This window comes from Mustelus asterias, chromosome 22 (assembly GCF_964213995.1).
Source record: "Mustelus asterias chromosome 22, sMusAst1.hap1.1, whole genome shotgun sequence".
In the NCBI taxonomy this organism is placed as follows: Eukaryota; Metazoa; Chordata; class Chondrichthyes; order Carcharhiniformes; family Triakidae; genus Mustelus; species Mustelus asterias.
Window position 1 is genome coordinate 25,357,180 of NC_135822.1, and position 25,549 is coordinate 25,382,728.

Here is a 25,549-nt window from a genome sequence, read left to right on the forward strand (position 1 = left end):
AGCAGTGAGTTACAGAGGAGACACGTGGAAGCAGTCAGATATGGAGGAGACCATTAGGGACATAGTTAAGGCAGACCAAATGCGAAACAATGGAGCTATAATGGGGAATAGACCTCAGTGTAACACTGTCTGACCCAGCCCTCAGTGTAACACTGTCTGACCCAGCCCTCAGTGTAACACTGTCTGATCCAGCCCTCAGTGTAACACTGTCTGATCCAGCCCTCAGTGTAACACTGTCTGATCCAGCCCTCAGTGTAACACTGTCTGATCCAGCCCTCAGTGTAACACTGTCTGATCCAGCCCTCAGTGTAACACTGTCTGATCCAGCCCTCCGTGTAACACTGTCTGATCCAGCCCTCAGTGAAACACTGTCTGATCCAGCCCTCAGTGTAACACAATCCAGCACAAAATATAAAAATGGATAGCAAAATATTCTATAAGTATATAAAAAGGAAGAGAGTAGCTAAAGTCAACATTGGTTCCATGGAGGACGAGACTGGAGAGTTAATAATGGGGAATGTAGAAATGGTAGAGGCAGTAAATCAATATTTTGTCCCAGGTGGAGGACACTAATATCATCCCAATAGTAACAGGTAATGCAGAGGTTGTTGAAAAAGAGGAACTTAGAACAGTCGCTAGCACCAAGGAAAAAGTACTGAGCAAGCGACTGGGATTAAAGGCCTGATGGTCTACATCCTAGAGTCTTAAGGAAAGTGGCAGCAGAGAGAGCAGAGGCATTGGTTATAATATTCCAAAATTCCCTGGATTCTGGAAAGTTTCCAGTGGATTGGGAAAAGGCTAATATAACACCCCTGTTCAAAAAGGAAGAAAGGCAAAAAGTAGGAAACTATAGATCAGTTAGTTTAACGTCTGTTGTTGCGAAACTGTTGGAACCCATTATTAGGGAAGCTGTAATGGGACATTTGGAAAGTCAAAGTGCAATTCATCAGAGTCAGTATGGCGTTATGAAGGGTAAATTGAGTTTGACTAATTCGCTAGAGTTCTTTGAAGATGTAACAAGCAAAGTGAATAATGGGGTCCTGTAGATGTAGTGTGTCTGGACTTCCAGAAGGCATTTGATAAGGTGCCACATAGAGTTAACTCACAAGGTAAGATCGCAAGGGGTTAGGGGTAATTTATTAGCTTGGATAGAGGACTGGCTAACCAATAGAAAACAGAGTCGGGATAAACGGGTAATTTTCTTCTTGGCAACTTGTAACTAGTGGTGTGCCACAGGGTTCGGTCCTCGAGCTCCAACTATTTACAATCAATATTAATGTCTTGAATATAGGGATAGAATGTATTATAGCCAAATTTGTACATAACATTAAAATAGGTGGGAAAGCAAGTTGCGATGAGGGAATAAGAAATTTACAAATGGATGTGGAAAGGTTAGGTGAGTGGACCCAAATCTGGCAGGTGGAATTTAGCATGGATAAGTGTGAGGTTATCCAATTTGGTCAGAGAATAAAAAGGCAATTTATTATCTAAACAGAGAGAAGCTTCAAAATTCTTTGGTGCAGAGGGATCTGGTGTCCTCGTGCACGAATTGCAGAAAGTTAGTATGCAGATGCGGCAGGTAATAAGGAAGGAAAGTGGAAATTTGGCATTCATTGCTAATGGAATAGAATATAAAAGTAGGGAGGTGCTGTTTGCAACCGTATAGGACATTGTTAAGACCGCATCTGAAATACTGCGCACAGTTTTTGTCCCCTTACTTGAGGAAGGCTGTAAATGCATTACAGAGAAGGTTCATTAGATTGATTCCAAGGATGAAGGACTTGTCTTGTGAAGAGAGATTAAGCAATTTAGGCCTGAACTTGCTGGAGTTTAGAAGAATGAGAGAAGATCTAATTGAGGTATATGAGATGCAAAAGGGAATTGACTGGGTAGATGTGGAGACAATGTTTCCCCTTGTTGGACACTAATTAGAAATAGAGGCCATAATTTTAGGCTAAGGGATGGCAGATCGAAAACAGAAATGAGAAGGAATTACTTCACTCAAAGGGTCGTGAATCTGTGAAATTCTCTACCCTAGAGTGCAGTGGACACCGGAGCACTGAACAAATTTAAGGAGGAGATAGAGAGGTTTTTAATTAGTAGAGGGATGAAGGGTTATGGGGAATGGACAGGAAAGTGGAGTTGAGGCCGAGATGAGATCAGCCACAATCATATTGAATGATGGAGTCGAGGGACTGACTTGCCTACTCCTGCCTCACAGCGCCGGGGAACCAGGCTCAATTCCGGCCTCGGGTGACTGCCTGTGGGGAGTTTGCAGATTCTCCCTGTGTCTGCGTGTGTTTCCTCCGGGTGCTCCGGTTTCCTCCCACAATCCAAAGATGTGCGGGTTAGGTTGATTGGCCGTGATAAATTGCTCCTTAGTGTCAGGGGGATTAGCAGGGTAAATACAGGGATAGGGCCTGGGTGGGATTGTTGTTGGTGTAGGCTCGATGGGCCGAATGGCCTCCTTCTGCACTGTAGCGATTCTATGCTCCAGGTTCTTATGTTTTTTGATGGCAGTCAGAGATGTTGAGTCAGTGAATGAGTGCGTTAACCATTCTGTATCTTTGATTGTTTGCAGTCCTTTAACACATACTTCAGCAATGAACACAACCGCTTGCTGACACTCTGGAGACAGGTCGTGGGCTTCAGACGTCACTTCTGTGAGATAAAATCGGCCAGTGAACGGTGAGAGACAGCGGTACAGTTTACACAGCGATTGGCGTTAGGGGGTGGGTGTCAGTGGAAGCCCAGGGTTCGGGTCTGTCATGTTGAACTCTGCATATTGTTACTGTTGGTCCCAGTCGGTCCTGTGGTGTCAGGGGCTACAATTGTCAGATCGAAGGAGGAGAAGATCAGCTCGAGTTCCCGCTCCCAGTCACTGAGCACCTTGTCTTTCAATAGCCTGTGTGATGTGACGTTAAAGAAGGACTCCTTTAACAAGAGGCATCCCCTGGGTGGAGTGCTGACCCTGCAGTATAGCTGATCTAAATGAGGTGTTTAACCCTGAATCTGGTAGGTTTTCACCGGGCCAGGGTACGGGGTGTCGCAGAGTCATGGTGGGGTTCACAGAGTTAAGCTGCTGCAGACGACTAGATACTTTGGGAACAGTTAGCTGGGTGTTTTAGGTTAGCAGAGTCCAAGCTCAATTCTAAAATTCAGCCGTCAGAATGTGCTGGCAAATTCCATGAGCTGATTGATTAAAGTTGGTTGTGGAAGCAATGATCTTATTAGACAGGTACCTGAAGAAATGGGGATGAAATTCAATGGGAATAGAAAGTACTGGGCGGAATTCTCCAGCCGCGCTGATCTAAAAGCCGGAAATTCCTGCCCGACTGTCAATGGGGTTTCACATTGTCCGCAACCCGCCCACTAAAATTCGGGATGGGAGAATTCCGGCCGTTATGCCTACTATCAAAGCCAGCACAGGCACGAAGGGTCCAATGGCCTCCTTCTCTATTACATCATGTTTTTGTCAAAGTTAAAGGCTGAGGCTAGGGGATTTTCGCAGTAACTTCATTGCAGTGTTAATGTAAGCCTACTGACTAATAAATCAACTTTACTTTACTTTTAGAATGGAGATTTGTGTGACACACCAGTGGCTGATTAATCCCTATAGACTCTGTAGCCCAGTGAGAATCAGCACCTTCAGGGGAGAGAATGACCAAGAGAGGATCAATTCATCCTTTCAACCTTGTTTCAGCTTAGCCAAGGATCTGCCCCTGGTCTAAATTACCGGCGTGATTGGAATGTGTGTGGGGATTGAGAGAGATCGAGTCTTTAATTCAGAAGCACATTGGGGGGGCAGGTTGGCCTTGCTGCTGCAGGCAGTGAACATGTTCCTGTGCCTGTCCTGTGGGGTGGGGAGAGGGGGCGGCTGGGGAGGGCTCTTTGGCCGGAGGTGAAACGTTCTGTCGTCTCCCCCAGGGATCTCTCCGAGCTGCGGAACGATCTGGCCAAATCCTCGCGCACGATTCACGCGTCGTGCCTGAACCTGAGCGGCCACCTGTGCCTGTCGGAGACCAGCTCGACGGTGGCGCTGGAGAGGCAGTCGAGCCAGCTCGCACAGCTGGAGGAACAGCTGCGGGACAAGGTGCGGGAGATGATCCAGCTGCAAGCCAAGTATGACCGGGAAAAGGCCGAGCAGAACGCCAGGTGGGTGCAGCACCATTTTCCCAAGAGTCTGTCAGTCACTTTGCCTCACAGGATATGGGAAAAAAAACCCTGTGAAACTTAAATGTCGAGTCAGCTTGATGCTCCCCTGATTTCTCGAGGGAATATTTTACAATAGAGAGCAGCCCTGAGTCTCTCAGTGTTGCTGCGTGTGGCTCAGGCATTGTCCAGTGATCCCTGCTGGCAAATGCGCAGATCTGGATCTCAACTGAGGATGTTGTCATGACTCCTTCCAGGGTTGAATAACTCGTTGATACTTATTGTCAAAGCTCACACATGAATGGTGGATGAGGTACTGGAGGTAGATGCTGTACCCCAGTAAAGATGCCCTCCATGAGAGGAGAGGGCAATAGCAGGACACTGTCTGGGAGGGGTGTTGTTATAGTTAAATGAAGTATGGTCTGGGAGGGGAGCTAACAACAGAATCATAGAATCCCTACAGTACACAAGGAGGCCCATCGAGTCTGTACCGACCACAATCCCACCCAGGCCCTATTCCCGTAACCCCACACATTTACCCTTGCTAATTCCCCTGACACTAAGGGGCAATTTAGCATGGCCAATCAACCTAACCCGCACATCTTTGGACTGTGGGAGGAAACCAGAGCACCCGGAGGAAACCCACGCAGACACGGGTAGAACGTGCAAACTCCACACAGACAGTGACCCGAGGCTGGAATTGAACCTGGGTCCCTGTGAGGCCTGATGTGGAGATGTCGGCGTTGGACTGGGGTAAGCACAGTAAGAAGTCTCACAACACCAGGTTAAAGTCCAACAGGTTTATTTGGTAGCAAATACCATTAGCTTTCGGAGCGCTGCTCCTTCGTCAGATGGAGTGGATATCTGCTCTCAAACAGGGCACAGAGACACAAAATCAAGTTACAGAATACTGATTAGATACTGTAGGGATTCGCATTCTAATCAGTATTCTGTAACTTGATTTCTGTGTCTCTGTGCCCTGTTTGAGAGCACATTTCCACTCCATCTGACGAAGGAGCAGCGCTCCGAAAGCTAATGGTATTTGCTACCAAATAAACCTGTTGGACTTTAACCTGGTGTTGTTAAAACTCTCCCTGTGAGGCAGCAGTGCTTACCACTGTTATACAGCTTTAAACTGGAATGCTTGGAAGGTGTTTAAATTAATGAGGCAAACAAGGACAGTAATTCAATTATTTCTTTATTTAACATTTCTTGTCCCAACTCGAACACAAACAGTTGCAACTCATTAACTCTTTACTGAACTTTAACTTTAACTGAACATCAACTTTAACTATTTGTGGTGAACCATTGTTGGTTACCACCAGGTAGTGCTGAGCCATGGTCTGGCCAGCACTATGAGTCTGTAGATATGTTACTGTTGGGGTTAGGGTTGGGCTGTTCTACCTGTTAATATAGTCCTTATGGTACACCGCAGTTGGCTCCGCCTTCCGGGAGAGGTATAAAGGTCACTGCTCTGCCTGGTGACCCTTTAGTCTGGGATTGTATATTGTATATAGTAGCTCCGTTATTGTTGGTAATAAAAGGATTTATTTCCCGGGTACATCCAGCCTCCCGTGTGATTTATCGCGCATCACTATTTAACTGAAAATAGATATTACCGAATTTAGGAAGACCTTGGCCAAGAAATAGCCTCGATGTAGAATCTATCTCCTCTTTCTCTGGAGCATCTTTCAGGGCACAAGTCTTCTTGCGATGATTGGTCTCTTCGAGTTATTGCTGCCAAACAAAGACTCACATATCTCTTTATCCACAATTCTCCACTCGCTTCCGGAAGATTCTCTGTCATCCAGCCAATGAATTGATCAGGAACTCCCAATTGCATTGTTCAATTAGGCCAATCAAATGCAGGCAGAATAGTATCATCGGTCGCTTCAGGCCTCATCATCTCTAGACCTCTTAAGTGCATATTGTTTACATTCCAGTGCCCTGATAAGGAACACTGGCTCCCAAGAGTCTGTTCAGAACCAACCCCTGCCGAGGACAAGCTGTTGAATCTGACACCTTCTGTCCTTTGACAAATCCCAGGCCACTGGCCACAAGAAATCTCAGCATAAGTGAATAAAACAACTTTAAAGCCACTATTGCCAATATTGTTGTTAAATTATTGTTGTAGCCTGTCTTTCTCCGTTCATGCCACCGTGCCACCCTAATCATTTTAATATTTCATCCTATTGAGCTAACTGCACTGAGCAAGGACAGATTCAGAGGTTTTTCTGATATCCTTTCAGGGTGCTTTTACACAAAGCATTGAGTGTGACATCAATGATACACCTCTGGGGCTGTGAATCTGGGATTAGGGTCCACCTTGACTTGAGCTAAATAGAGTGAAATTTTCCTCTTCATGCTGAGCCCTGATTCTGTTTTCAGGCTGCGTTTACACTAGCTCGAGGTGGTGTGAAACAAAGCCAGTTTTGACTAATGCAGTTTGTTCCGATTTTGGTCAATGCACTTAATGCTGCAGTTACCATACATGGCAGTAGGTGGCGACAAAAGACTGTCTTTACCTGATCTGGGCAGCACCTTCCTCCTGTGAGCTGAGGCACCTTCCTCCTGTGAGCTGAGGCACCTTCCTCCTGTGAGCTGTGGCACTCAGCATAACCCTCAGTTTAACACTCTGCGATATAGCCCTCAGTGTAACACTCTGCGATAATATAATCCTTGGTGTAACACTCTATTATGTAGTCCACTGTGTAACTGATCTGTAAGAAGTCTCACAACACCAGGTTAAAGTCTGTTGGACTTTAACCTGGTGTTGTGAGACTTCTTACTGTGTTCACCCCAGTCCAACGTCGGCATCTCCACATCTTAACTGATCTGTCCCATGGCTGCAGTATATAGCCTATACCACTCATTGTCTGATATATTCTTCACCCTTCAATATTACGCTAATATATCCCACACCCCTAAGTATTATCCCATTCTAATGTATACATTTCTCTCACTTTAAAATCTAAAATCGATTCCCGGCTTGGGTCACTGTCTGTGTGGAGTTTGCACATTCTCCCTGTGTCTGCGTGGGTTTCCTCCGGGTGCTCCGGTTTCCCCTCTCAGTCCAAAGATGTGCGGGTTAGGTGCATTGGCCTTGGTAAATTGCCCCTTAGTGTCCCGGGATGCGTAGGTTAGAGGAATTAGTGGGATAAATATGTGGGGTTACGGGGATAGGGCCTGGGTGGGATTGGTGTTAGTGTTGACTCGATGGGCTGAATGGCCTCCTTCTGCACTGTAGGGATTCTATGATTTCTGACAGGCTCCCTGCCCACAATCCAGTCGGATTGTCAGGCTCAGCTGCCAGTCTGTCAGAAAGCAGTCAGGTCTCAGTGACCGTGACACCAGGGTAACGACGTGTGGAGCTCATTCTCACGCTCATAGGCCCAATACAATCACTCGAATCCAGGCTGGGGATTGGGGAGACTTCCTCACACAGGGGCAGTGGGGGCGGGGGCAGATTCTCCTTGCTGGTGCAGTACAGAGAATAATGAACCTCTGTGGCGAGATAACAAATAGGTTAGACCAAGGAGAGCCAATGGATGTTATCTATCTTGACTTCCAAAAGGCCTTTGACAAGGTGCCTCACGGGAGACTGCTGAGTAAAATAAGGGCCCATGGTATTCGAGGCAAGGTACTAACATGGATTGACGATTGGCTGTCAGACAGAAGGCAGAGAGTTGGGATAAAAGGTTCTTTCTCAGAATGGCAACCGGTGACAAGTGGTGTCCCGCAGGGTTCAGTGTTGGGGCCACAGCTGTTCTCTTTATATATTAACGATCTAGATGACAGGACTGGGGGCATTCTGGCCAAGTTTGCCGATGATACAAAGATAGGTGGAGGGGCAGGTAGTATTGAGGAGGTGGGGAGGCTGCAGAAAGATTTAGACAGTTTAGGAGAGTGGTCCAAGAAGTGGCTGATGAAATTCAACGTGGGCAAGTGCGAGGTCTTGCACTTTGGAAAAAAGAATAGAGGCATGGACTATTTTCTAAACGGTGACAAAATTCATAATGCTAAAGTGCAAAGAGACTTGGGAGTCCTAGTCCAGGATTCTCTAAAGGTAAACTTGCAGGTTGAGTCCGTAATTAAGAAAGCAAATGTAATGTTGTCATTTATCTCAAGAGGCTTGGAATACAAAAGCAGGGATGTACTTCTGAGGCTTTATAAAGCACTGGTTAGGCCCCATTTGGAGTACTGTGAGCAATTTTGGGCCCCACACCTCAGGAAGGACATACTGGCACTGGAGCGGGTCCAGCGGAGATTCACACGGATGATCCCAGGAATGGTAGGCCTGACATACGATGAACGTCTGAGGATCGTGGGATTATATTCATTGGAGTTTAGGAGGTTGAGAGGAGATCTAATAGAAACTTACAAGATAATGAACGGCTTAGATAGGATGGACGTAGGGAAGTTGTTTCCATTAGCAGGGGAGACTAGGACGCGGGGGCACAGCCTTAGAATAAAAGGGAGTCACTTTAGAACAGAGATGAGGAGAAATTTCTTCAGCCAGAGAGTGGTAGGTCTGTGGAATTCATTGCCACAGAGGGCTGTGGAGGCCGAGACGTTGAGCGTCTTCAAGACAGAAATTGATAAATTCTTGATTTCTCGAGGAATTAAGGGCTATGGGGAGAGAGCGGGTAAATGGAGTTGAAATCAACCATGATTGAATGGTGGAGTGGACTCGATGGGCCGAATGGCCTTACTTCCGCTCCTATGTCTTATGGTCTTATGGTCTTATGGAAATTATAAACCTGCTTTTACACCATTTCTTACATTACAGCAGTGACTACACTTCACTGCTTCAAAGCACTTTGGGAAATCCTTAGCTCACGAAAGTTGTGATTGCTGCCTTTCCCGAATTGAAGGTGGCGGTGAGTCGTCTTCCTGATCCGCTGGAATCCCATCTGGTGCAGGTACACCCAGTGTGCTGTTAGGATGGGAATTCCAGGTTATTTACCCAGCCACAGTGGAGGAACCGTCAGGTATAATTCCAGTGTGTCTCCAGAGACAGTGGAGGAACCGTCAGATATAATTCTAATCGGGTCTCCAGAGGTGTACTTTAGTGTGTGAAACACCCCGAGACCTATTGACATTGTTGGTCAAACGTGATGTAAATACAAATGTTTCTTCCAGGATCACGGAACTGATGGTGACTATCGAACGCTTGACAGCCCAGAATCAGGAGAAGGAGAAGACCATCAACAGTCTGAACCAGACGGTGGAGAACCTGGTGGGTGAACAGTGGGAGGAGGGGGGGGAGGGGAGGGGGGGAAGGGCAGTGTTTGAGCCTCAGAATTGCTGCTTAAAATGTACCTAAATCCTTAATAATGGTTCCATATCAGTGTGACACGCCAGCAATAGGAAAAATAGATTGCTGTGTGGAGAGACAGATCTTTGGTGCCCATTTCTCATCTCTGTGTCCAAGTGCCCCACTCGGAAGCCAGGTAGTTGTCCCCTGGTCCACAGGAACAGCAGTAGGCCCATTCAGCCCCTCAATCTGAGTCCATGATTCATAGAATCCCTACAGTGCAGAAAGAGGCCATTCAGCCCATTGAGGCTGTACCGACAACATTCCCACCCAGACCCTATCTTAACCCCACCTATCTACCCGTGCTAATCTCCCTGACACTAAGAGGCAATTTAGCATGGCCAATCAACCTAACCCGCAAATCTTTGGACTGTGGGAGGAAACCGGAGCACCCGGAGGAAACCCACGCAGACAGTCACTCGAGGCCGGAATTGAACCTGGGTCCCTGGCACTGTGAGGCAGCAGTGCTAACCCACTGTGCCACCGTGCTGCCCAGTTGGTCTGAGGCAAGAATTTGAGACTCTGGGCGCCGTGCCAAGTCATTGGGATCCGGGTACCAAGTGATGGGTGCCTTGCCACGCACCAGGTGACAGGTCCTTTGTTGTTGCAGGAAGCAAATCGAGCTGAGGCACAAGATGTTCAGGATGGAGCTGAGATCGAGTCTGTGAAAGCAGAGGTGGAGTCACTGCACCAAATACTGAGAGACATCACACAGGTGAGGGTGCTGATCCAGCAGAAGGAACTCTCCAGTTGTAGGCGATAAAGTAAAACCAGACTTACTCCAACCAAAGAAAAAGTTTCAATGAAGAAACTTCATTACTCCAACACTTGAGGCCTCACCCTGGGCCGTTCCAAGTTCACACAAACTCCCAGCAGCTTCTTATTTATACTGAGTCAGCTGACCACCATGTCATTTTGTCATTGGTTACATAGTTTACTGGGTCAGCTGACCCTTTACAGCATGTTACCATTGGTCATACTACAACAGATCCAATTGGTTACATTCTAACATGCTGAAACAGGCAACAGGCACGGGTTGTATAAGTTTGCTCTGGCTCAGCTGGTCACTGTGTGGTGCCTTTAAGAACACTCATCATAGTTCCCCCAGTGCCTGAGTTGATAAATATACCACAGATTTTCTTTTGTTTTTGGGACATGGGCATCGCTGGCTGGCCAGCATTTATTGCCCATTCCTAGTTGCCCTTGAACTGAGTGGCTTGCTTGGCCATTTTAGAGGGCAGTTGAGAGTCAACTATACTGTTGTGGCCCTGGAGTCACATGTAGGCCAGACCAGGTAAGGACGGCAAATTTCCTTCCCTAAAGGACATTAGTGAACCAGATGGGTTTTTCTGACAATCGACAATGGTTTTATGGTCATCAGTAGATTCTTAATTCCAGATTTTTTTATTGAATTCAAATTCCACCATTTGCCTTGGTGGGATTCGAACCCGGGTCCCCAGAACATTAGCTGAGTTTCTGGATCAACAGTCTAGCGATAATACCACTAGGCCATTACTGTCCCACATCATTGATTGAGTCAACTGTGTCAGTCATAGAGTGGTTACAAGTAGGCTTGACATCTCCTCAGCTAAAAAGCTCTAACACTGGTTAGTATCTAAAGGGGAAAAGGATGCAGATGTTATGCTGCAGTTGTACAAAACCCTGGATAGACCCAGAGGGAGCTCAACGCAAGTTTACAAGAATGATACTTGGGCTCCAGGGGTTAGGTTACGAGGAGAGATTAGACTTTTATTCTCTCAAATTCAGAAGGTTAAGAGGTGATCTGATAGAAGTCTGCAAAATATTTACAGGGAACGACAGGGTGAGTGAAGATAAACTATTTCCACTGGTTGAAGGCTCTAGAACCAAGGGGCCTAAAAATTCAGGCCAAGCCATTCAGGAGAGATGTTAGAAAACACTTCTACATGCAGAGAATGGGGGAGGTTTGGAACTCTCTTCCTCAAACAGCGGTGGATGCTGGTTCAGTTTGTTAGGCTTAAGTCTGAGGTAGACAAATTGTTAGTGAACAGGGGTATCGAGGGATATGGGCCCAGAGCAGGTACGTGGAGTTAGGCCACAGATCAGCCATGATCTTATTGAATAGTGGGATGAGCTCGAGGGGCTGAATGGCCTATTCCTGTTCCTACGAAAGAAAACTAGGGGAGAAGATAATTATTTGTGAAAGTGTTTGGTTGTTTGCTTCTCTCCCTGTTGATTGTAACGGGGAGATGCTGGTATAGGAATGTCACTGGACTGGTATTCCAGAGGCCCAGACTAATACCCTGGGGACATGGTTTTGAATCCCATCCTTGCAGCTGGTAGAATTTAAACTCAGTTCATAAAACCTAGAATTGGAAGCTACTCCTAGTAATGGTGACCACGAAACTATCATCGATTGTCGCAAAAACCCAGCTGGTTTATCTTATTTAATAGTGTCACAAGTAGGCTTACATTAACACCGCAATGAAGTTACTGTGAAAACCCCCTAGTCACCACACTCCGGCGCCTGTTCGGGTACACTGAGGGAGAATTTAGCATGGCCAATGCGCCTAACCAGCACGTCTTTCGGACTGTGAAAGGAAACCGGAGCACCCGGAGGAAACCCACGTAGACACGGGGAGAACGTGCAGACTCTGCACTGACCCAAGGCTGGGAATCGAACCCGGGTCTCTGGTGCTGCGAGGCAGCAGTGCTAACCACTGTGCCACCCATGGTTTGCTAATAAAGAAGGAAATTGTGCACCCTTACCTGACCTGGCCTCCACGTGACTCCAGATTTATAATATCTGTACGTGTACAGATTCTTGGCTGCCCTCTGTAATGGCCTAGCAAGCTACATAGGGCAAATAGGGAGGGGCAACAAATGTTGGCCTTGCCAGCAACACATACATTCCATGAGAGAATAAATGTTGAAAAGCCTCACCATTGCATGTACTCCATGGGGGTGACCTCTGTAAGCTGGTTACTCTATGGTCTGCACTTTAATGTGACCCATTATAGCTATTAATCTGTGCAGTGGGTGTTGTGACTTTGCAGAATCCCAATTGTCAGCGGGTTGTCTTGGGTGTTAGTGACCATGGTAACCAGTGCCGTCAAACTCTCTCTTCATAGGCTGTTATTTCTGATGCTGATAGTGGAGCTCAGTTCCCCTCCGCTGAACGGACTGGCGACCCCACCGAAACGGATTGCTCTCTGTTTAGCCCCTTGGGCATCCCATCCAGCCTGCGCACGCCGTCTCCACGCCGACGGACCTCTCCGCGCCACAGCCACTCACCGTGGCACAACCTCTCGCCGGCCTTCACCGACTCCGTGTACTCGACTGTTCAAGTTGCCGTGCAGAAGAGGCAGCTCCTGATCCAGGTAGAGAGACAGCGTGAAGCCGTGAGGCCCGTGACGAGTCCCAGACATAGTGAGCCTCTGTTGTAGAGACGGCCTCCTCCTTCAGCAGGTAGCCCTAAGAGGCCATTGGTGACCACGGGCTTCCATTGGATTGGTCCATGATTGTGCTTGGCGAAGAACTGCAGTGTTTGGCCATTCCCTCTGCAGTAAGGCTGACCGGGAAACTCTCCCACTCTTACTGCCTGCCATTAGGTGTATTGGAAGGCCTTACTGGCTGATGATCAACCTTTCTGGCCAGGTTATCAACACACCTTCCATGACCATCAGGTCATTGAATTTCACAGCACGGAAAGAGGCCTTTCAGTCCATCATGCCTGTACCAACCATTAAACACCTATCTATCCTAATCCCCTTTTCCAGCACTTGGACCTTAGCCTTGTAAGCTATGGCGTTTCAAGTGCTCATCTAAATGCTTCTTCAATGTTGTGAGGGTTCCGGCCTCTACCACCCTCTCAGGCAGTGAGTTCCAGGTTCCCACCATCCTGGCACCATTACCGGCACGGTGGCACAGTGGTTAGCACTGCTGCTTCACAGCTCCAGGGACCTGGGTTCGATTCCCGGCTTGGGTCACTGTCTGTGTGGAGTTTGCACATTCTCCTCGTGTCTGCGTGGGTTTCCTCCAGGTGCTCCGGTTTCCTCCCACAGTCCAAAGATGTGCGGGTTAGGTTGATTGGCCATGCTAAAATTGCCCCTTAGTGTCCTGGGATGTGTAGGTTAGAGGGATTAGTGGGTAAAATATGTAGGGATAAGAGGGTAGGGCCTGGGTGGGATTGTGGTCGGTGTAGACTCGATGGGCCAAATGGCCTCTTTCTGCACTGTAAGGTTTCTATGATTCTATGATCCTCTGGGTGAAAAAGCTTTCCCTCAAATCCCCTCGAAATCTCCTGCCCCTTACCGTAAATCTACGTCCCCTGGTTATTGACCCCCCTACTAAGGAGAAAAGTTTTTTTCAAGATCATAGAATCCCTACAGTGCAGAAGGAGGCTTCCTATCTACCCGATTTATGTCCCTCATAATTCAATACACCTCAGTCAAATTCCCCCTCAGCTTTCTCTGTTCTAAGGAAAACAACCTCTGCCTAACCAGCCACTTTTATAGCTGAAACGCTCCAGCCCAAATAACATCCTGCTGAACCTCCTCCTTTCTATTAGGGCGGCACGGTGGCACAGTGGTTAGCTCTGCTGCCTCACAGTGCCAGGGACCCAGGTTCAATTCCGACCTCGGGTGACTGTGTGGAGTTTGCACATTCTCCCCGCATCTGCATGAGTTTCCTCCGGGTGCTCCAGTTTCCTCCCACACTCCAACGAGTACTTGAACTGTTCTTTGTGCTCAAGGAATGCTATCTCCAGGTCTTGCCAGCTTGATTGGCCATGTTGAATTGTCCCTGAGTGTCAGGGGATTGGGAGGGTAAATATGTGGGGTTATAAGGATAGGACCTAGAAGTTCATAGAAACCCTACAGTGCGGAAGGAGGCCATTCGGCCCATCGAGTCTGCACCGACCACAATCCCACCCAGGCCCTATCCCCACATATTTACTTGCTAATCCCTCTAACCTACGCATCTCAGGACTCTAAGGGGCAATTTTTAACCTGGCCAATAAACCTAACCCGCACATCTTTGGACTGTGGGAGGAAACCGGAGCACCCGGAGGAAACCCACGCAGACACGAGGAGAATGTGCAAACTCCACACAGACAGTGACCCGAGCTGGGAATCGAACCCGGGACCCTGGAGCTGTGAAGCAGCAGTGCTAACCACTGTGCTACCGTGCCGCCCCGGACCTGGGTGGGATTGTTGTCGGTGCAGGCTTGATGAGCCAAATGGCCTCCTTCTGCACTGTAAATATTATGAATCACATCCTTCCTATAGAGTGGCAATCAGTGGAATTGTTGGAAAATCAGTGGCAATTGTTGGAAAAACCCACCTGGTTCACTAATGTCCTTTAGGGAAGGAAATCTGCCTTCCTTACCCGGTCTGGCCTACATGTGACTCCAGAACCACAGCAATGTGGTTGACTCTCAACAATCTTTAAAATGGCCGAGCAAGCCACTCAGTTCAAGGGCAGCTAGGGGTGGGCAACAAATGCTGGGCCCATCCAGCGATGCTCAGCTCCCATGAGTGAATAAAAAAGAAGTGAGACTTTACTGGTGTGCTAATCGTTATGCTTGCATTACTCTGTGAGAGGGATTGGATTCAGGAGACCAGCAAGTCTGGGATTCAGGTGCTCATTAGGGGTCCAGTGCAGCGTTGTACCCTTGGCGCAATGAACCCTCTCAATGGCTATTCAGCTTTGTAATTGTAAGGTTACAATCTAATGGGCCACATTCTGGTAACCCAGGAAACGGTAGCCTGGGTGCAGAAACTGCACTGGAAATGGAAAGGATTACGCCCTCTGACCTTTGTCTATCAACCCCCATGTTCTTGTTCAATCCTCGGCTAACCCTAAAACGTTTCTTGCGTTTCCGTCCTCTCCCCCCGCCCGACAGGATCTCCGTGCAAAGTATGAGGCCATCCAGGACTCGCTGGGCAGTCTGAAGAGGCAGCTGGCCGACAGTGAGAATGACCGTCGGGCGTTAGAGCAGCAGATCCTCAATCTGAAGGAGGAGACCGAGGACTCGGTGCGAGCCAAGGATGACGCCAAGCGCGACGCTAACCGTTTCCGCTCTTCTGCGGACCTACTAGGAAGGTGACTATTTTATTCTTTTTGAACGAATACTTTTTTAATTTGCTGACGTACTGTAAACCACCAAGCTTTCTTTAGATCCCAATTTGCTCTCCCGCTTTTTGATGCTAAAATTTAACACCTCGGGCCCTGTCCCTCCTCAACTGGCCTTGTCCATCGCTGGGTTTTTCTTTCCAAAAAGTGAGAAGTCAAACCTGGAGAAGTCGCTTCAGTCCCTCCAGCAACAGATCGAGGTGGTGCAACAGGAGAATGAGAAACTGCAGTTGGCCAACGGGGAGCTCCAACGTCAGCGGGACAACCTGGAGGATGAGAAGGAGGACATCTTGAAGGACAACGAGAGGGCGCAGAAAGAGATCGAGCGAGGGTGAGTGGGACGATGGGGGAGGGGGGGGGGGTGGGTGGCGGGGTGGGCTGGTACTTCAGGATCGAAGTGAGGCCTGCAGCTTGCTTTGGAGCCTGACCTTCCTGAATGTCGTGTGCTTCCCCCCCCTCCCCCCACCCTCCCCCTCCACCCCCATCAGTCACAAGATGCTCGAGCAGATGGAAGTGAAGAACTCAAGTATGAAAAAGGAGTTGATACTGGTGAAGGAAGCCTTGAGCAAGGCCGCACTGGACAGGGAGGTCCTGGAGACCGAGAAGGCCGGAATTGAAGAGGCACTAAGCAAGGTAAACTCGGAGAATGAGGAGGAATCTCGTAGCTAGACTATAACCATGCAGCAAATGTGACTTTCTTTTTCTCCTTCAGTTTTCATCTGCCTCTCCAGAAGGTGCCAACTCAAGTCACAATAGATTTTCACCAGCACTGGGTATCCTTGGTAACCTATCCAAACTGCCAATCATCATGTGAGACCTATGTCAGTGAGTGTTGCCAGGATGTTTGACTGGGGAAAGGGTTGGTGAGGAAGGGGTAGGTAATCAGATGGCAGGACAGGGGACCAGGGAGAGGGGACATTTCAATTGGAGCCCAATCCTGTCACTGATCAATATCCGCACTCATGGTCTTGTAGAAGGATAGTGATTCGATAGTGAACAGGAGCAGGAACCCTGGCTGATTTCTCCCTTTCTAATCCTGAGCTACTGTTCCCAGTTCTAAAACCCTGGATGAGATCAGATAGCACAGCACAAGCCAAAATTGACTCTGGGATCTGCCCGGGTTCTGTATGTAGCTGAGTAACAAACTATTTACCAACTAAAACACTGGGGGAGTTTTCAGATTTTATCAAAGAATCACTGAATTAATACAGTGCCATTTGGCCCATTGTGTCTGTGCCAGCTCTCCAAATAAGCAATTCCCTTAATGCCATTCCCCCACCTTTGCCCCATAACACTACACATTCTTCCTTTTCAGATAAAGATCCAATTCCCTCTTGAATGCCTCAATTTAATGTTCCTCCACCATACTCTTAGTGCATTCTAGATCCTAACCACTCACTGTGTGAATCTGTCTCCACCACACTCTCAGACTGTGCAATCCAGATCCTAACCACTCGCTGTGTGAATCTGTCTCCACCACACTCTCAGATAGTCCATTCCAGATCCTAACCACTCGCTGTGTGAATCTGTCTCCACCACACTCTCAGACAGTGCATTCCAGATCCTAACCACCCGCTGTGTGAATCTGTCTCCACCACACTCTCAGACAGTGCAATCCAGATCTTAACCACCCGCTGTGTGAATCTGTCTCCACCACACTCTCAGACAGTGCATTCCAGTCCTTATCCACTCATTGTGTGAAAAGCTTTCTCCACATGTCTCCATTGCTTCTTTGGCCGACTACCTTACCTAAAATCTGCGCCCTCGCCTTCTCAGTCCTTCCATCAATGAGAACAGTTTCTCTCTGTCTGCACTGTCCAGACCCATCATGAATTTGTAGACCTCTCTCAACCCTCTCTCATCCTTCTCTTGGAATCATAGAATCCCTGCAATGCAGAAGGAGACTATTTGGTCATTCTGTACCGACTCTCCATCAGAGGATCTTACCAGATCCTATCCCCGTAATCCCACACATTTACCCCGCTAATCCCCTAACCTACATCTTTGGACGCTAAGGGGCAATTTAGCATGGCCAATCCCCCTAACCCGCACATCTTTGGACTGTGGAGGAAACTGGAGCACCCAGAGGAAACCCACGCAGACATGGGGAGAACGTGCAGACTCCGCACAGACAGTGACCCAAGCCAAGATTCGAATCCGTGTCCCTGGCGCTGCGAGGCAGCAGTGCTAACCATTGAAGAACTTTCTTCTTCTCCGAGGAAAACAGTTCCAACTTCTTCAATCTATCTCGATTCTCCCTGGGCAAGCAAAGGTTATCGGGGGAGATGGGAATGTAGAACTTGAAGCACAAACAGATTTAGTCGATTGGTGAAGCAGGCTTGAGGGGCCGAATGGCCTACTTCTGCTCCCATTTAAATGTTTGTATGTAACGGAAGTTCCTCATCCCTGGGACCATTCAGATGAATCTTTTCTGCAGTCGATTAATGCCTTCATGTCCTCTTTAAAGTGCGGCGCCTTTATTCCTATCTGTAATTTGCCTGTCATAGTTTTCACACAGACTGGAGTTAAACTGCATACAGTTTTAGTCTCCTGAATTGAGAAGGGATATACTGGCACTGGAGGGGGTGCAGAGGAGATCCACTAGGTTGATTCTGGAGTTGAGAGGGTTGGCTTATAAGGAAAGACTAAGTAGACTGGGGCTACACTCATTAAAATTCAGAAGAATGAGGGGAGATCTTATAGAAACATATAAGGTTATGAGGAGAATAGATAAGATAGAAGCAGGGAAGTTGTTTCCACTGGCGGATGAAACTAGAACTAGGGGGCATGGCCTCAAAATAAGGGGAAGCAGATTGAGGACTGGGTTGAGGAGGAACTTCTTCACCCAAAGGGTTGTGAATCTGTGGAATTCCTGCCCAGTGAAGCAGTCGAGGCTACCTCATTGAATGTTTTTAAGGCAAAGGTAGATACATTTTTGAACAGTAAAGGAATTAAGGGTTACGGTGAGCGGGCTGCAGTCCACGAAAAGATCAGCCATGATCTTATTGAAAGGCTTGAGGGGCCGAATGGCCTACTCCTGCTCCTAGTTCTTAAACCACAATACTAGAAGCACGATGTCCACCGAGAGCATGGTCACATTGTGGGAGGGACTACGTAGGTGGCTTGTCTTACATTTCTGAAAATTGTTTTGGTGATTGCCTAGATCCCACGAATTTTCCTGGACTCCTCAATGTTTGATCCCTACCCGCAATGAAACATTTCAGGCAGACTTTATTCCTCCTGCTTGCTTTCTAACAACTTGGTTCTGTCTGCGATCTGTGGCTGTGACAGTGAACATGATAGAAAGAGACAGGTTGTTAGCAGGGTTCCACTCACCCCCTACAACTACACCTGGCGCGGAACAGAGAGGAAGAAAAACTCTCGCCGGGAGACCAGATGTTGCCTGTCTACATTTGTACCTGTGATGAGCAGAGATCAGATGGAATATTCTCCTCTGCTTGTCATTTGTTTTACTGAGTAACCAATTGTTTACAGTGGGGAATGTTTGGCTTTTTTTTCTGGGGGTGGAGTGGGGGGGAGCAGGGGGTTTGTCGGACAGGAGAATGACGGAACTGCTCGTTCTTTCCCAAGGTGGAGACCGCAAACGCTGAGATGGAACTTATTCTCAACAGGTTGAGGACGGAGCAAGCTTCTCTCCGGGATTCCCTGTCCAAGATGAGCGCCTTCAATGAGGGCCTGGCCCAGGATAAAGTGCAGCTGAACAAAATCATCCTGGAGGTGAGGAGGCAGAAAGCCAAGCCTCAAGCTTCCCGTCTATAAGCCCATGACCACCCCTCCCTCCCTCCCTCCCACCCACTCCCCTCTCCCTCTCCTCTGCCAAAAGTAATGAGTCCCATTGGGATACCCTTCCGGAGGAACTGGCAGCCCTCCAGTCGCCCACCAAAAGTGGCCATTCCTGGCGCGCCAGCCTTCAAGGTGAGCTATTCGACTGTGGTCAGCATCACGGCCCTGTTTCATTCTGCAGGCGAGCTTTCCACACAAATGCTTTTCCCAGCAGTTCACAGGGCCATGATCAGATGCAGAAATCCCAGTGTATTTCCCCCTCCCTCAGTCGCACAGTGGGCAGCGCAGTGAGTCGCTGACCCCGCAGGAGGAGCTCCTTCAGTAAGTTGTCATGGTAACTCTCATTAAGTCCTTCACGGGACGTGGCCACTTCTGGCCAGACTAACAATTTGTTACCCATCCCTAATTGCCCTGAGTGATTTGCTGGGCCATTTCAGAGGGCAGTTTAAGAGTCGGCCGCTTTGTAGAGGGTCTGGGATCACTTGTAGGCCGGACCAGGTAAGGCCGGCAGATTTCCATTGGTGAAGCAGATGAGTTTTTACAACAATCGATGACAGTTTCACGGTCACCATTACTGAGACTAGCTTTACCATTCCAGATTTATCAATTAAATTTAAGTTCACTTAGATTTGAACTCGAACTGTGTTTCCCAGAACCTGGATAACTTGTCAAGTGGCATTATCTCCGTGCTGCCATCTCCCCGTGAGGCTGCAGACTGGGATGTAAGCTAGCAGGTGCCAGTCATAGAATCCTGACAGTGCAGAAGGAGGCCATTCGGCCCATCGAGCCTGCGCCAACCACAATCCCACCCAGGCCCTATCCCCGTAACCCCATGCATTTACCCTAGCTAGTCCCCCTGACACTAAGGGGCAATTTAGCACGGCCAATCCACCTAACCCACACATCTTTGAAATGTGGGAGGAAACCGGAGCACCCGGAGGAAACCCATGCAGACACGGGGAGAACGTGCAGATTCCACACAGACAGTGACCCGAGCCGGGAATTGAGCCCAGGTCCCTGGAGCCGTGAGGCAGCAGCGCTAACCACCGTGCCGCCCCAAGTCATGACGTGGGCTCTTTCTCTCTCTGCTGTCTTGCAGCTCGAGGATGAGAGAGCCACACTGCTGGGTCAGAAGAAAGAAGTTGAACAGGAGAAGGCCTCGATCCGCGATGAGTTGGTCCGACTGGAGCAAGAGAAACTGGACCTGCACACTGAGCGTCACGGCCTGGACCACTCCCTGCAAATCGTGGAGCAGAGCCGGGAGAGACTGGAGCAGGATCTGATGACGTACCAGCGGGAAAAGGGGGAGTTGCAGAGCCAGCTGGGCCAGGTAGAGGAACCACTGTTGTAAACTACTGAATAAGCAACAACTCCGCACGGTTACCCAGTGAGTCACCCTTTATCCTCACCGGATACACACAGACGTGCCGTCCAACGCGTGCGGGTTTTGCTACAACGTTCTGAGAATCCCGCCTCTTTCCCCGCAGGTGACTCGGCAAAGGAACAGTGTGAACGAGGAGCTGATAGAGGCTCGCTGTGAGGTCGAGCGTAACAGTGAGTTGCTGCTCCGGGGAGCCAAAGAGAAGGAGGAGCTGACCCGGGAGAAGGCAAACCTTATTGTTCAGCTCACGGCATCCGAGCGTGAGAACAGGGTGCTGGCAGACGAAGGAGCAGCACTCAGGTGGGTAGATGTTAACGATACAGAGAAGCTGCCCCAAACTCATCAATACAAAAGGAAAAATATAGGTTATATCAGCGATACGTGTAACACTCCCTCATATACCCCACACCCCTCACTGTAACTCCCTCATATACCCCACACCCCTCACTGTAACTCCCTCATATACCCCACACCCCTCACTGTAACTCCCTCATATACCCCACACCCCTCGCTGTAACACTCCCTCATGTACCTCACACCCCTCACTGTAACTCCCTCATATACCCCACACCCCTCACTGTAACTCCCTCATATACCCCACACCCCTCACTGTAACACTCCCTCATATACCCCACACCCCTCACTGTAACTCCCTCATATACCCCACACCCCTCACTGTAACTCCCTCATATACCCCACACCCCTCACTGTAACTCCCTCATATACCCCACACCCCTCACTGTAACACTCCCTCATATACCCCACACCCCTCACTGTAACTCCCTCATATACCCCACACCCCTCACTGTAACTCCCTCATATACCCCACACCCCTCACTGTAACACTCCCTCATATACCCCACACCCCTCACTGTAACACTCCCTCATATACCCCACACCCCTCACTGTAACTCCCTCATATACCCCACACCCCTCACTGTAACTCCCTCATATACCCCACACCCCTCACTGTAACTCCCTCATATACCCCACACCCCTCACTGTAACACTCCCTCATATACCCCACACCCCTCACTGTAACTCCCTCATATACCCCACACCCCTCACTGTAACTCCCTCATATACCCCACACCCCTCACTGTAACACTCCCTCATATACCCCACACCCCTCACTGTAACACTCCCTCATATACCCCACACCCCTCACTGTAACTCCCTCATATACCCCACACCCCTCACTGTAACTCCCTCATATACCCCACACCCCTCACTGTAACTCCCTCATATACCCCACACCCCTCACTGTAACTCCCTCATATACCCCACACCCCTCACTGTAACTCCCTCATATACCCCACACCCCTCACTGTAACTCCCTCATATACCCCACACCCCTCACTGTAACTCCCTCATATACCCCACACCCCTCACTGTAACTCCCTCATATACCCCACACCCCTCGCTGTAACACTCCCTCATGTACCTCACACCCCTCACTGTAACTCCCTCATATACCCCACACCCCTCACTGTAACTCCCTCATATACCCCACACCCCTCACTGTAACTCCCTCATATACCCCACACCCCTCACTGTAACTCCCTCATATACCCCACACCCCTCACTGTAACTCCCTCATATACCCCACACCCCTCACTGTAACTCCCTCATATACCCCACACCCCTCACTGTAACTCCCTCATATACCCCTCACTGTAACTCCCTCATATACCCCACACCCCTCACTGTAACTCCCTCATATACCCCTCACTGTAACTCCCTCATATACCCCACACCCCTCACTGTAACTCCCTCATATACCCCACACCCCTCACTGTAACTCCCTCATATACCCCTCACCCCTCACTGTAACTCCCTCATATACCCCACACCCCTCACTGTAACACTCCCTCATATACCCCACACCCCTCACTGTAACTCCCTCATATACCCCACACCCCTCACTGTAACTCCCTCATATACCTCACACCCCTCACTGTAACTCCCTCATATACCCCACACCCCTCACTGTAACTCCCTCATATACCCCACACCCCTCACTGTAACTCCCTCATATACCCCACACCCCTCACTGTAACTCCCTCATATACCTCACACCCCTCACTGTAACTCCCTCATATACCCCTCACTGTAACTCCCTCATATACCCCACACCCCTCACTGTTACACCCTCATATACCCCACACCCCTCACTGTTACTCCCTCATGTACCCCACACCCCTCACTGTAACTCCCTCATATACCTCACACCCCTCACTGTTACTCCCTCATGTACCCCACACCCCTCACTGTAACTCCCTCATGTACCCCACACCCCTCACTGTAACACCCTCATATACCTCACGCCCCTCACTGTTGAAATTCTGATATCCTCAATCCAGGGTTGTTTCTAGAAATTGAACTGATAGTTTGATTGATCAATTTAAAGTTGTTGTTAAAATGAGAATTGCATTTATAAATCACCTTTCACCCCCACAGAACACCCAAAAGTGCTTTACGGCCAATAAAATATTTCTTGAAGTGTTCCCAGTGTCCTAATGTAGGAATGAAGGCAGCCAGTCCGCACACAGCAAACTCCCAATGTAATCTTGACTGAGGGATAAATGTTTGCCAGGAGACTGGGGGATAGAAGCCCTGCCCGTCTCCAAAATAGTGCAATGGAATCTTTTAAATCCCACCTCGGTTTAACATCTCCTCCGGAAGGCAGTATCTCTGACAGCGTAGCACTCCCTCAGCACTGCAGTGGGCTGCCAGTGAGGCTCTCCTTATGGCTCGTACATTTACTTCATGTCATAGAATCATAGAATCCCTACAGTGTCGAAGGAGGCCATTCGGCCCATTGAGTCTGCACTGACTCTCCAACTGAGCATTCCCGTAACCCCAAGCATTCACCCTACTAATCCCTGTAACCTACACACCTTTTGGACACTAGGGGATGAATTTTCCCGTTCTGCCCACCACGGGAATTGGAGCGGGCGAGGGGCAGACCATGGATAGGTCCGTTGACCTCGGGTGGAATTGTCTGGTTTCAGGGCGAGCAAATCTTGCCCAAAGGGACAGTTTAACGTGGCCAATCCACCTAACCAGCACATCTTTGGACTGTGGGAGGAAGCCGGAGGAAACCCACGCAGACACGGGGAGAACTGTACAAACTCCACACAGACAGTCACCCGAGGCCAGAATTGAATCCCAGTCCCTGGCGCTGTGAGGCAGCAGTGCTAACCACTGTGCCACCGTGTCCCAGATCATACTGGGATTAAACAATGAGAATGCACAGAAGTGGCCATCAAAAAGGTTAAAGGTTGAGGCCAGCTCCTGGTGTTGTGTGCTCTTTTGGGAGATATCATTGGGGACTTCCAGTGCACATGTCCTAAGTTCTATCAGACAGACTTCATCCTGCCTGGGCCCCACTTTCTCCGCCTCATTGTGCCATTTTGTGGTCCATCGAGCTCAAAGAACCTGAGTACGATTGCTGAGGCAAATTAACCCTGCTCTTTAATGTTAAGTTGCAAACGGACACAGACACACACACACCACTCTGACTGTATCTTTCATTGTGTCAGGTCTGAGAAGGAGGCTCTGGAGACCACACTGTTCGACATCCAGCAGCAACTGGCTCAGCTGGAATCTCGAAAGGAGCAGCTTGAAGGAGAGCATCAGACTTTGCTGCTGGCTAAAGAGGCTTTACAAGGTGAGACCGACATTAGAGGAAAGAAACAATGGAATTGGGGCAACTGGACTGATTACATTATGTTTGAGAATGGTTACAGGACAGAAAAGGCCATTCAGCCCATCATATCCACGTCTGGTTTCTGAAAGAGCAAATCAGCTCGCCCCGCTACCTCCAACTTTTCCTTGTAGATCTTCAGATAATATTCTAATTCCCCATTGAAAACCACGATTGAATCTGTCTCCACCACACTCTCAGACAGTGCAATCCAGATCCTAACCACTCACTGTGTGAATCTGTCTCCACCACACTCTCAGACAGTGCATTCCAGATCCTAACCACTCACTGTGTGAATCTGTCTCCACCACACTCTCAGACAGTGCATTCCAGATCCTAACCACTCACTGTGTGAATCTGTCTCCACCACACTCTCAGACAGTGCATTCCAGATCCTAACCACTCACTGTGTGAATCTGTCTCCACCACACTCTCAGACAGTGCATTCCAGATCCTAACCACTCACTGTGTGAATCTGTCTCCACCACACTCTCAGACAGTGCATTCCAGATCCTAACCACTCACTGTGTGAATCTGTCTCCACCACACTCTCAGACAGTGCATTCCAGATCCTAACCACTCGCTGTGTGAATCTGTCTCCACCACACTCTCAGACAGTGCAATCCAGATCCAGAAGCTCTGGGTTCGAGTTCCACGATGTGGAGATGCTGGCGTTGGACTGGGGTAAACACAGTAAGAAGTCTCACAACACCAGGTTAAAGTCCAACAGGTTTATTTGGTAGCAAAAGCCACTAGCTTTCGGAGCGTTGCTCCTTCATCAGGTAAGTGGGAGTTGTGAACAGAACTCCCACTTACCTGACGAAGGAACAGCGCTTCGAAAGCTAGTGGCTTTTGCTACCAAATAAACCTGTTGGACTTTAACCTGATGTTGTGAGACTTCTTACTTTGAGTTCCACACCAGGACTTGTTGGCCAATGAAGGTTCGTTCATAATAGGCTGATTAACAACCTGGAAATCAGGCTTGTCTATCTTGGGGAGGGGTGGGGGAGTGGTGGGTCGGGCGTGGGGTGGGCAAATTTCAAAATAAAACGTGAGGTATGAATAGAAACAA

General features: G+C 48.7%; 1 protein-coding gene across 1 annotated transcript in view; it reads left to right on the forward strand.

The window, feature by feature from the left end:
• The window catches only part of crocc (ciliary rootlet coiled-coil, rootletin), a 108,175-nt gene that overhangs the window by 21,636 nt on the left and 60,990 nt on the right, over window positions 1-25,549 (forward strand). Inside the window, exons 8-19 of the mRNA XM_078239017.1 lie at window positions 2,582-2,688; window positions 3,928-4,155; window positions 9,295-9,391; window positions 10,080-10,184; window positions 12,580-12,828; window positions 15,354-15,553; window positions 15,732-15,914; window positions 16,072-16,216; window positions 19,175-19,321; window positions 20,487-20,717; window positions 20,875-21,068; window positions 24,314-24,441. Of these exons, the coding sequence (XP_078095143.1) occupies window positions 2,582-2,688; window positions 3,928-4,155; window positions 9,295-9,391; window positions 10,080-10,184; window positions 12,580-12,828; window positions 15,354-15,553; window positions 15,732-15,914; window positions 16,072-16,216; window positions 19,175-19,321; window positions 20,487-20,717; window positions 20,875-21,068; window positions 24,314-24,441 (2,014 nt within the window). The remainder of the gene's footprint in view (window positions 1-2,581; window positions 2,689-3,927; window positions 4,156-9,294; window positions 9,392-10,079; window positions 10,185-12,579; window positions 12,829-15,353; window positions 15,554-15,731; window positions 15,915-16,071; window positions 16,217-19,174; window positions 19,322-20,486; window positions 20,718-20,874; window positions 21,069-24,313; window positions 24,442-25,549) is intronic.